This window comes from Ostrinia nubilalis, chromosome 13 (assembly GCF_963855985.1).
Source record: "Ostrinia nubilalis chromosome 13, ilOstNubi1.1, whole genome shotgun sequence".
Lineage (NCBI taxonomy): Eukaryota > Metazoa > Arthropoda > Insecta > Lepidoptera > Crambidae > Ostrinia > Ostrinia nubilalis.
In genome coordinates, this window is record NC_087100.1 from 14898693 (window position 1) to 14911703 (window position 13011).

General features: G+C 35.4%; 1 protein-coding gene across 2 annotated transcripts in view; it reads right to left on the reverse strand.

Moving 5' to 3' along the window:
- Nucleotides 1–13011, reverse strand: part of LOC135077713 (protein trapped in endoderm-1) — a 40600-nt gene that overhangs the window by 15290 nt on the left and 12299 nt on the right. For both annotated transcript variants that reach the window (XM_063972282.1, XM_063972281.1), the window contains exon 2: nucleotides 7516–7802. In XM_063972282.1, coding sequence (XP_063828352.1) covers nucleotides 7516–7633 — 118 coding nt within the window. In that variant the 5' untranslated portion in view covers nucleotides 7634–7802. The remainder of the gene's footprint in view (nucleotides 1–7515; nucleotides 7803–13011) is intronic.

A 13011-nucleotide genomic window follows, 5' to 3' on the forward strand; every position in this document is an offset into this window, starting at 1 on the left:
TTCTAGCATGCCACTGGCCGTGGGAGAAGGAGCTTTTCCTCAAGACTACTCCCACTACTACTCACTCAAGGGCCTCCGCCAAGCAGGTGCCCGCGGCATGACCGTCATGCATTACTATGCATTGTTAGGCGAGCGCACGCAGCGGGCACCCACTCCGAGGTTAAGTGGAGGCCCCTAGAGTATGGTAGTCTTTAACATGACATGATTGTAAAAAAAATGCACTAATGAGTAATTAATATCAACTTTGAAGCAAATCACCACTAAAATAACTTTCTACCCCTTTTTAACATAGTTAGGGGGTGCATTTCACTAAAATACGAAACACATCTTCCATTAATTCTGTTATAGAATGCTTATGCGAAATTTGAAGTAGATTGAACGAAGGAATCTCGTTATCCCATACAAACTTTGCCCCCCCTTTTTACCTCCTTAGGGGTAGAATTTTGGAAAATCCTTTCTTATCAGATGCTTAAGTCTTACAAAGAACACACCGCCCAAGTTTCAGGTCTCTACGATCAGCGGTTTAGGCTGTGCATTGATCCATCAGTGGCGCGCGCAGTAGGTACTTGATAATTATTTTGCTGCGATGATATTTTAAAACTGCGATATCTCCTAAGATATTTATTGAAATTGAATGGTGTAAAGGCCAAGTATGTTTAAAATTAAATACTTGTGATGAATAACTTATTTATTTAGATAAGGATTAATATCATGTTTATGAAAAAACCTCCGCAAATAATGCATTAATATAAAACAGATTTCTTTTTGCATAAAAAGGGTTACTATGAGCCAACCTTAAAAGATAGACATATACTATCGCGGACTTTTTTTTAGAACTTTTAAAGGGGAACAATCCTGTCATACATGATTTTTGCGAAACTTTAACCGTTTACGCAGCGTCAGCTCTCAAAAGGAAAAAATCACTGATTTGAAACATTCTTCATTGGTGCTCCGCTCCTATTGGTCTTAGCGTGATGATATATAGCCTAAAGCCTTCAAGAACTAACGGGCTATCCAACACAAAAATAATTTTTCAAATCGGTCCAGTAGTTCCTGAGATTAGCGCGTTCAACCAACCAAACAAACAAACAAACTCTTCAGCTTTATAATATTAGTATAGATATTTACACCCAGACCCGTCACAGAAATTATAATTCATCATTTCAATTTCTGCCCGGCCGGGAATCGAACCCGGGACCTCTCGGCATAGTAGTCCGTTCTGAACCACTACACCAAACGGCCGACAAGTTTAAATAAATAAAATATCTTTGGACAATTTCACACAGCGCTATCTAGCCCCAAAGTAAGCAATAAAATGCTTGTGTTATGGGTGCTTGCTTAACGCATATACTACATACTTTTTTTTAAATACATACTTATTATACATAGTAAGACGCGTCACAGTAATTGAAATTCATCATTTCAATTTCTACCCGGCCGGGAATCGAACCCTGGACCTCTCGGCATAGTACCCAGTCCGTTTTAGAACCACTACCTAAACCAAACGGTCGACTATGTAATACATACCTAGTCTAAAACGGACTATGTACCTACGTACTTTTACCTACCTAAACCTTAAAGAATCCGGTTTATATCCGGATCAGGTTAATTACGTCATCGATGGATTGTGGACTCAAAACCATGCAAACAGTAGGTGCTATAAACTACGGTGTTTGCGGGCTATGGGAGTACACACAACTACCTACGGAACTGAGCCTAATCGGTATTGAACTCCATTTTCATTTTTGGCATGCCCTTCCCTACCCAAGGGAAGCCAGTTTTCTTCTTTCTGAAAAATAACTTTCCCTTTTTCCTATTAGAAAGAACAGTTTTTTCAAAAGTATTTCTTGTCTGTGGCAACTGGCAAGCGCGCGCGATTTTATATTTAAAATTCGAACTGTCAAAAAACTAGTGATGCCGATCAGTTACAGATAGTATCGAATATCGATAGTAGTAAATAAAACAATTATGACAAAATCAAAATTGTTATTGTAAAAAAAAGTTCTCACAGAGGAGGATGAGGATTGTAGAAATGTATTACTCCCATAGACAGACATTGATAGCAGTATTTAATTTACTATTAGATAGTTCATAGATTGGCCATCAAAGACACTTAACGTATTAGATTGGCGAGGTGCAATTTTAGCTGATAGGGCGAAGCAATCACTTAGTAAAACAATTAAAAGTAGGTGTACACCGATACTATCGAATGTGCAACAGTGATCAACATAAAAGGGTCTTGTTAGATAAAGGATTATTTTTATCGATAGTAGGTATAATTTAGAGGCGGTTAGAGGAAAATTGATTTCATTTTAATTTGTGGGTTATGTTTTTACTTTTTATTTAGTAAATACATAATTAATATTATTATTATTAACTTCAATGCAATTTTAATTTAGTTATCGTAGTTTGACTGTGACGTAATGATGAGTTATTAATGTAGATTTAAATAAAGTATTAACATTGTCATGCAACAATAATTTCATTAAGTAGTCAAAAGGCTAATGTTTTTACTACCTATTTATTTAACATACTGGCAATAAAGAACCTAGTATTTTCTGAAACTTTTACATTCTAGCATCTTTTTAGCAAAAGAAAACTTTGATGCTGTTTCAGCTAATAACAAACTACCTATAGGACCTCGTTTTTTATAATTATGCAGGTGTAATTTTTACATCTAGCATTCTTATAATAAGAAAACAATAGTAAAATACTTTATTGAATTAAAATATTATACAGGGTGGAAACGATAAGTGATCTCACTGGATTATTTCTAAACTATACAAGATATCAAAAAACTAGTTACTGATCCTGAAAGTGCTTCATGAGCTCTATCAAACGGTACCAATAATAGGTTAAAGAATAAACTGGATCTATCCGAAAATTCAATGTTTCCAGCTTCCATACATTTGGTACAGCCTCATAATATTAAAAACTACAAAAGATATCGTAAAACTGGTTACTGATCCTAAAAGTGCTTCACGAGCTATCCAATGGTATCAATATTAAGTTACAGAATAAACTGTATCTATCTAAAAATTCAATGTTTCCATCTTCCATACATTTAGTACTATCACAGATAATGGTACTCATCTTTTGATAATATTATAGCAAATTTTATAGCAAGTAAAGCCTAAAACTAATGTTTTCCATAAATAATTTTAAATAAGAATGCAATTTACGAGTTTATTTAAAGTTTTAAAAAAATTACACTTCTAATATTGAGTGGTTGGCATACATTTAGTATGGAAGCTGGAAACATTGAATTTTCGGATAGATCCCGATTATTCTGTAACCTGTTATTGGTACCGTTTGAAAGAGCTCGTGAAGCACTTTCAGGATCAGTAATCAGTTTTTCGATATCTTGTATAGTTTAGAAATAATCGAGTGAGATCACTTATCGTTTCCACCCTGTATAGATTAGAAAGAATATTTTCTTAACATTCATCAACAAACTAATGATTAAAATAAATTGTAGTTATTTGGCGTGGCTAGATGGCTGCACGAAATCGATCAACGGAATTTGGAATCCGGATCCATCCGAATAGTTGTAAGTAAAAGAAACTGCAATTTCTAAAGCAAGTAGTTAATAGTTACATTACTCGTTAAAAGGATGTTTTAATCAAAGTGGCTTATTTTTCTCGAGTTCAATCGCCGGAAGCATGAATCATGGTTGTTTTACATATAAAAACTCAATAAGTTCATAAGATTTATGCACTTGTACCACTCCATTTTGTTCGTGTTATGTTTCTGTGATTTACGATGACAGTCTGCTTTCTGTCAACTCGTAAGGTCTTGTATTGACCTTTGCTGGTTTTTATTTTAAACGCCAGTAAAAGTGTTTTGATGTATTCATGGATGTTAGTTTATAATAACATATTTTTTACACAATTTGAAAATACTATCAACTCATTTTATTATATTGACTAACAGGAAATGGAGATGAGAAACAGAAAATACTGATAGGTAGCTTCAGGATTGAAGAAAATGACCTTTCAAAAACCTGAACTAAAAACAGAGTTCGGGAAAAATAGAGTTTCATTACAAAGCCCAACCCAATATTTAAGCGTTCCAAGGTCATATAAAACTGCACATGTTGCACTGCGCATTGAATGTGACATGACACGTCCCATAGGATGCCCCATGCCCCCGATGGACCTTATCCGATAAGCTGACAGTTTGATTGATTTGACCATAAACAGCCCCTAGTGGGGCGATAAAGCTGTAAATGAGTGAGGAGTCACAATTCCCGTGTTAATAACTCATACATTTTGAAAATTCTGAGATAAGGTTGATTTTGCAATCATGAAACTAAAATTTATTTAATTTATTGTGGCAGGCATGCGTTTAATATCTATAGATAGATACAAAGGAAACGGCACCGAATTAAAAAATAAATGGAAAATAACAATTAGTGATGTGAAAACATTTAACATGTAACAAAAAATTATCGATAAAATATGTTATGTAAATTGTGTACTATGAGTATTTACGAATATTAAGTGTAAATTATTATGCCTAATCTGACAGTCATAATAATGACTGTTAATTTGTGAGTAAGAACAATGTTACCTCAATAAAAATTCATAATTGAATCATCACTTTTCATATTGATAAAGCCCGCACGCATGCAAACAAACCACTTAAATTAATGTGTCTACCATCGTCCATCACATTGCAATTTGCATTTATTTTGCAACATAAAAGCGAGTCGTCCATTGCGTTCGCAGAGCTTCCAGACAGTTTTTTAATAAATAAACGAACTTAATTGGTCACTGCGCTAAATGATACGACGATTGGCTGTGTTGTTTACCAAAACACTTTGTTTACACGACTCCCATAGCGCGATTAATTGCTTCGATGGAGGCACACGTGATGCCGTCGTTAGCCGCCATGTTGTATGGGGTTGGTATACTAACATCACAGCAAGAAAAAGTCAGAAATCTCATCATAACCACCAACTTATTGGTTTGTAAGGTCTCTAAATCGGGTTGCCTAGCCCTAGCTACTCGTTCTTCTCAGCGTCACCTTATTCCAATTTCGTTAGCACTTTCTAGGTAAAAAAATACTTCATTTTAATTTAAGACTCAAGATTTAATCAACTTTATCCTAAATCATAATAATATTATGGAGATTCGGGGTCTACCACCTACATAGAGCAATCGTAAATAGGTACTCGCTCTTCTAACTGTGGGATCTAGGATTTTTTAAATTATGTAGGTACCTAACTACTTATCTTGTGATCGTTTATTACTCATCTACGTGACTATTTTTGAAAAGTCATCTTCTTTCAAAGCTTTATTTGTGGTGATTCTTAGAGACTAGCCGAATTTTACAGTTGTGTGTGGGCTTTTATTTTTGGTCTATGGTTACGTTGTTGCAATTAGTGCATCGTTTACGGGGTTTATGCATGTTTGTCTACGAGTTGCTGGCGCGTGCACGAGTATTAGCCTCATGGTTTGTTTATTATGTTACCAAGAACTGAGCTAATAGGGAATCCTGAAACCAATAAAACAGGCGACATAACTATGTTTACAATTGGATTTGGAATGAGAGCAGATGATCAAACAAACTACGTATTTTAAGATTCAGCTAGACGTTTCTTCTAGATAATGAGATTCCTTCCTTTAAGACAATTTTCCTCCTGTTGTAACAGGATTATAAATACCCCAGGTCCATAAAGCCCGAAGAATTGCCCTTAATTCCAAGACACGCAGCATTAATACCCCAAGGGCCAGCCTGAAAGGGCTCTTTATACAAAGGGCATCACCCCCGATTAGCAATAAACACTTTTATATCCCCTCCACATAAGCAATGAAATTAACACACAACAGACATCTTTGATGGCCTCGAAATTAATAGGCCATGCTTGATTCATTTGCTTGCTCGTAAAACTTTGGCACTGTGCTGTGGGGAGCCAATTTATTGCAAAAAGAAATCGAGATAAATACACTTTATAACTCAAAGCTAAAGGTAGTGTAAGGTAATGTAAGTATTACGATTTTTTTTATCTCCAACGAGGAAGCTCTAGGCCTGCATCTCACCTAATGGAAAGTGATGATAACTGAAGGTGGAAGCGAGCTTCCTTCACCCCTTCATCATAATAACAATTTTGAATTCAAACATACCTACTAGGATACTAAGTAGTATTTAAATTTAAAGAAGTCGGTATTATTATGTAAAGTCACAGACAAACACATGTGATCTACATTCGACCTACAACAACAACAGTGCTACCTACATTTTTTTGTTTCTTAAATAGGTATATTTGGCTCAGCAACATCTGTATGTGCTAGATTAATTGCCTCCACTGAAGTTAACAGAAAACGAACGTGTGTGTGCTATTAAAGTATTGTTTTAGTGGGAATATTATAATAAAAAGTTAAAGCCAAAATTATTACAATTACGTGTTTACACGCGGCCATTTTTGTTAATTTATTGTATTAATTAGCTCCTGTATTACGATTCAGATAAAGTCACGCTGTTACTTCATTATCAAAAATACCTAAGATCAACGAACCAAGAACAATAAAATAATTTTAATCGTAAGTTCGTGACATTATATCATCGCCTGTCACTGAGCAGAAGATTAATACATACAACTTTTTCTAGAAAACAAAACTTTTTCGAAGTAAACCGCTGCACATAGTCCATGTCATGGATAATGTTTGTTTACCCAGCTGTTCCTAACGTGTCACTGGAGCGTGTCTATTACTAAAGATTCGATACATCTGCTCTATCCGTCTCTTTTATTTTAGTAACATTCGAAAGGGACAGAGAGAGGAACAAAATACTAGAACAATTTTGAAGAATAGGACCTCAAATTACGATTACAGGTTACGAGGATTACGACATCCACTTAACGAGGCACGCGATAGTGTTAAAAACGATTATTGGATGCTTTCTAAATACATACAACCAAACTCAAATGTTTACATAAGTCAACGTAAACTTAGGGAGTTGGGACGTGACTATAATGTTATGTGATCCTGTTTTGCTGACTAATTCTTCTAACAAGCTAAAGCTCGCGATATAGAAAGATCTAGTAGAGAGAATTTACTTAACCTTAAATATTATGGTGTACAAAGTATTCATAAATGTATTTACTTTGTTAAAGTAGACCAATGTTAAAGTATTGTTGATTGAGTAGTACTAGTACGCTACTTGAGCAGTGTATTTACGCATACTTCTAAAGAGAGCAAAATTCCACCCGATACTGCTGTTATGATGCTTCGTTTCATCGAAACGTCACTAATGTAAACATCGTTTCATCGCTTCCCTCGAATAGTGGCACAGTAAGCCTATCAACGAGCGGCTCGATACGATACAGTAAACATAAACACAATATGCGTAAACAAACGCTTTAGTAAACTAATCTGTATTTGTTGTGGGACGTAACCAGACACCTCCCGGTCTTAGGATTCATATTCATTGGTAAATTGTAAAAAAGAGTAGTTATGATGGTCAATATAGTATAGTAATCATGTTCAAGAAGATTTTGAAATAATAACTTACCAACAACCCCGACCACGCTGAATATGCTGGCACATATCGCTGCCAGCACCGTCGCCTCACGAGGGTAGAACGTCACATTTTGCACAACCTGCACTAAACTCGAATTACACTCATCCATTTTTGATAACTCAAATCAACACTATCGATAAAGTTACCACTTCACTAGTTCTTTTTGAATTTGGAACATTTTCTTGACATTTTTCTTTTTAATTCGCGTTGAGTTAGCTGGCCATTGGGTTGCTTTGTGCTTCTTGTTTCTTGACGATGAAATGACTCGTCGTGGCGGCCTGTAACAAAGTGAAAGGGTAGGGTTACATTTTTGTTGGAGCACGCCCAAGTAACATTTTACTCCATTTAAGAGTTCACATTTAGTTCCAATGTGTACTTAAAGCATTAGTACAGTTCACTCGTGATGTATAAGCTGTATTATTGCAATTAATTACACCTATACCTGTCTAAGGGACTTATAGGAGTGTAGACTAGTGTAGAGTTATACTTTTATACGATTGTTGGTGTTATAATACTCTAACAACTATCCTTTAGTCAGCCGTCTGACTAAGAGCATTATAGGAGGGTAGAGATACGGCAACTGCTGTTTAACGGCCTACTTGTACGATGTTATAGAGCTAGCATTTTAATAGAACACACGTGGTCATTTATAAAGCCAAAGGCTGTTATGTTTACTTGTTTTAGACTGTTATACAGCTAGTAGCTGTAGTAGGACTTGTTTGTGTTAATAAAATAACCTTTTTTTACTATCTGTACAAAAGTGTTTCAATGGTTCGCATGTGCACTGTAGGCTGTTAAAAGGACTATATTATGTGTTGTCCATTAACATCAATAGCAGTTTATTTGTCCACAAGTACTACTCTTATTTGCTTTAAGCTGAAAATGAATGTGAATGTGATATTCTATTACACTTTTCCCCAAGCCTGTTTTTAGTTGTATTTATGGTGGTTCTGTACATGATGCAGAGGAAAATATTATGCCTGAACCTGAAAGTTCCCTTCAAAATATACAGATATCAGAGTGTGATGATTGCAGTTCTAGTGATAGTGAATACAATTTTGATTTAGACAATTATTTAACCTTTAGCAAAAAAATAAGAACATGGGCTATTGAAAATCGTATTCCTCATTCCGCTTTGAATAAATTGTCAGGCATAATAAACGAATTTAAACCGGGAACACTACCGTCTGATGCTTTAGGTATTCATACTTGACTATTAGTACCTGGGCTAGGCGATTTAACGGACATTAATAATTTTTATTGCGGATCTCTAAAATTTCAGTATTTGAAAGAATTAAAGATACACAATTGACCTGAACTAGGTACATCTTAAAGCTGTACATAAGTTCACATTAGAATAAAGGACAATGACCAAAAATGTATGGAGTGTGGTCCAAATGTCCACCACTAACGAGACCTATGTAGTAAAATAGTCTACTAAATACTGATTCATTATAACCAAACCGCAATCAAAAATATGCTGTCAGTAAAAAGTTATGACTGAATGAAAAGTCTGTTTTTTACCTTTTCATCCGAAAAATGTTCTTGATATCATTATATCCATTGCACATTTTGGACTAATCTACGCATGTTATGTCATGTCGCATGTGGCGCGGGGTCATAGATGAATTTTATTAAATATTATACTAGCTGTGCCTACGACTTTGTACGCGTGAAAATAGTTTGAATAATATTTCCCATTTTTACAACATTTGTCTTTACTACTCCGCCCCTATTGGTTGTAGGGTGATGTTATTTATCCTAAAACCATCCTTGATAAATGGGCTATCCATAACAAAAATAATTTTTCAAATCGAACCAGTAGTTCCTGAGATTAGCGCGTAAACTACTACAGTTTTTCAAACAGTCATAACTTTTTACTGACAGCTTATTTTTTTTTCGTCCCATACTGAAAGTTAATCTCTATTTAATGGACTATAAGCCAATATAGGTCTCATTAGTGGTGGACATTTGGACCACTTTTGGTCATTGTCCTTTATAGACATTAGCGCTGTAGTGGTACAAATGTGGAACTTAATATAGATAACAGCATTCTAACAGAACACATGTGAACCTAATATACGCTCACCGCATTAAATTGGAGTTATAACAGTTCACATAGCCGTATTTCATTTCCACCATTTTGTTCTACATAACCTAAAATATTTACCAAATAAATCTCCAAAATTAATGCAGATTTATCACAAAATTCGCAGATAGAGCGATTGAGTTTTGGTTTCATGTTATAATTAATTACCGTAGTATAATTATAATGCCAATACAATATCAAAAACTGAAAATTGTAGATTTCCTCTCAGCCAGTTTTAAATATTTTAAAATGAATATCGCGTTTTTACAGAGGCGCGTAAATATTTTAGCTGTAAATATGTATACATTTCACGATAAAGTTGCATTCCCAATGGCATTAACATTATTAAGTATTTAAAACCCGTGTTATTATTTGCATAAATGATTATAGGTATTATCCGCCCGAGTTGTTTCCTCTTGGCACTCACGTACAAATACCAAACTAATATTAAAATGTGGAAATAATTTAGGACACACGTGAACTTTATGTAGCATTGGAGTACTTTTGTCGGACTTTATAACTTTGAAAGCTGTGCATTTAGCCACTTGTTACTCTTTATTGTCTTCACGTACGTTGTATGGTTCACACTGCGTCCCATATAGTGCCGTAAGTCAGCCTTAAGTACGATGTTACTACTTAAACTGCTATTATAATGCTATTATACTGCTAATGTACAGCCATAGTGAACTTAAAGCTGTCTAATTTGTGCCCAAACTGGTTCTATAAAAGCATTATAGCAAGCTATACAGCTCGTATACAGCTGACATACACAGCTTGTGGAGTACATGTGAACGACTATTGAACTCTTAAATGGAGTAAAATGTTACTTGGGCGTGTTCTTAGTCAGATGATTACAAACAGGCACTTTATTACTCATGTTTGTATTCGATGCAAATGATTCAGAGATTAAAGAAAGTAATAAAAGTGTTGTTTCTAACAGACAGGGGATTTGAATAAGTAGGTACTATTTTTCTCTTCAGAACCGATTTGAGTGGTATTTTTAATCATTAATCCCTGAATCCCTGGAAGTTAAAATGATGAAGTAGGTACGTATTAATTCACGTGAATTTCCATTGGTCTTAATAGGTACTTTAGTATCCCAAAAAAATTAAATGGAAGATGAAAATGAACTCCAAAAGGTTTACGACTCGACGACCGAGCAAATTACCGTATCCTGTTCAAACAAGGCAAAAAGGTTGTTTGTTTTCTCTGATTCAGTTTTTTGCGTCATCTTCTGCGATCTGTCCCCGGAGGTTGAAATAGCGCGTGTCGGGATGCCGGTGGCCGGTGCATTAGCATGGATTTGCATGCACGGTGATGCATGGTGCACGCATGGGCGCGCATGCGGACCATGTGAACAAATGAGCGCGATTATGGACGTTGTAATTATCGGTTCATGAAATGTAGGGCTGGCAGTTTAGTATGATCAAAGCGTAACTAAATAGGTAGTCAGTCGAATCGAGCATCATTTTATTGGATTTTCTGGTATGTAGCTTGCTTTTCGCTTCTTCTATACATATAGCTTATAGCAGCTAAGAATACCAACCTTATCCACACCGAACTACGAAGAACCAAAGTGGGAACAATAATAGGTAAGTACGATATAATCTAAAAAAAAGAGTTCCTTCTTACTTTTTTCTGTATTCGACATAAGAGTTCCACGGAATCTACACTACACTATTATTGTGGTCAAATATCCAAACATCGATTTCCATCCTAAGAGTAAATGCGAGTAAGGATAAGTAACTTTCTAAATTATTATCACTCTAACAGAAACTACAAACATCATCGATATAGTAACCCTAAATACATTTTAACTTACTGCTAACGGATTACCGTTACGCAAGTCAGGTGCCTTGGATTTGTTCAAATTGATCTAACTGGGAACACGTCCGGCCAATGCAAGTATAGCAGTGACGAGCTTTTGGTGCCTTGAATATTATTTATCACAGTAACGTACAGTACCAACTTAGATTTTTTTCCATAATTTTATGCTTTAATTCATTAATCATTTAACACATTAAAATGTTGTTTAAAATTGACGATTAGGTACGATCATTCAATTTCATCAGCTTGAATTTTTTATCTAAATTATTTTTAAACTTGACAATCATTTAAGAACTCTCGAGATTGACGATGAATGTTTGCCCGTACATTATCGTCACAAATATTGACTTTTGTTTTTGGAAGATAAGTAGTATTAAGTGGGCACTTATTGGGTTTTTAACACTTTGCCAAAGCTTCCAACATTGTACCTACAATAAATAAGTTTTTTTTTGAAGAAATGAATAATTTTTAAAACATATTTTTGTTATACATAAAATTCTATCTATATTTTTTGTCTACTTTAACTTCACTATTCCCGTAGTTTGAAGAAGAGTTTCATAGCGTCGCAACTCGTGACGCAAAAATTTAGGAGCTGCAACTCTATTCCGCGCAATGTCAACTTTCGATTTTGCTAACTGCGCCTTTGAAAAGGGAGGTTATCTAACGTGATTGTATCGCGATTCGCTCACCCATCGTCCCTCGCAGCGACCGATATTGAATACAAACAGCGCATAATAAACCGTTAATGAGCTAAACGACTGTACGCATCCTTATTAAATGTGCACATCGCTGAATGAGTTTTCAATTGAGGTTTTTTGTTTTCTTCCTTCCAATTTGTTTAATTGGGGAAGTCGTTAAAACCTCGTGGGATACTTCATTAAAAGGGGTAGGTACTAGGCATGTAGTAGCGACGAGAGGTTAGATGACGGTCAAACAGTAGTCATTAGGGCATAGAGTTAAAAGAAATCATTTTCACCGTAGCAAAAATCTTTCCGATTTGAATCAGCAAGAATATTTGGCCAAAAGAACATTTTCACGATCTTTCTACGATCATAATTACCTACAGTTTAACTTGTCCAATTAGGTACAAGTTTAGTTTTAGAAGGTAAGTAGGCCTTAGCGAGAAAGGTTTTCCATAGAAAAGTGATTTAACAGGTTAACTATTCTTAATGAAATTATCCGTAATAGGAAGTTGTCATATCGTCATTTAAAAGCAATCGCATAGCAAGTTCAATAAATCGCGAGCGGCAATGAATATCAATTTATTGGCGACTTTCTAGAGAAACTGCGATCGGAAAAAATGGCGATTACCATCTAACGAGAGACGTCTTCACATCATGTTAAGTGGTTTTTATGATGTGCTGGTGGAAAATGGAGAAACTTAATTTAATTGTAAATAAATATAAAGTGGTTCCCAAAGTTGTCTGGGCTACGACTCATCTAATACAAGTTCCCAAACTCGGCGGGACCCACCTATAGGAAATTTCGCCCACTGCCCAGTGGTTGGATCGGTAGGGTGGTGTGTCGTTCTACAGGCAGGCAGGGCCCACTCAATATTCGCTCGCGACCCA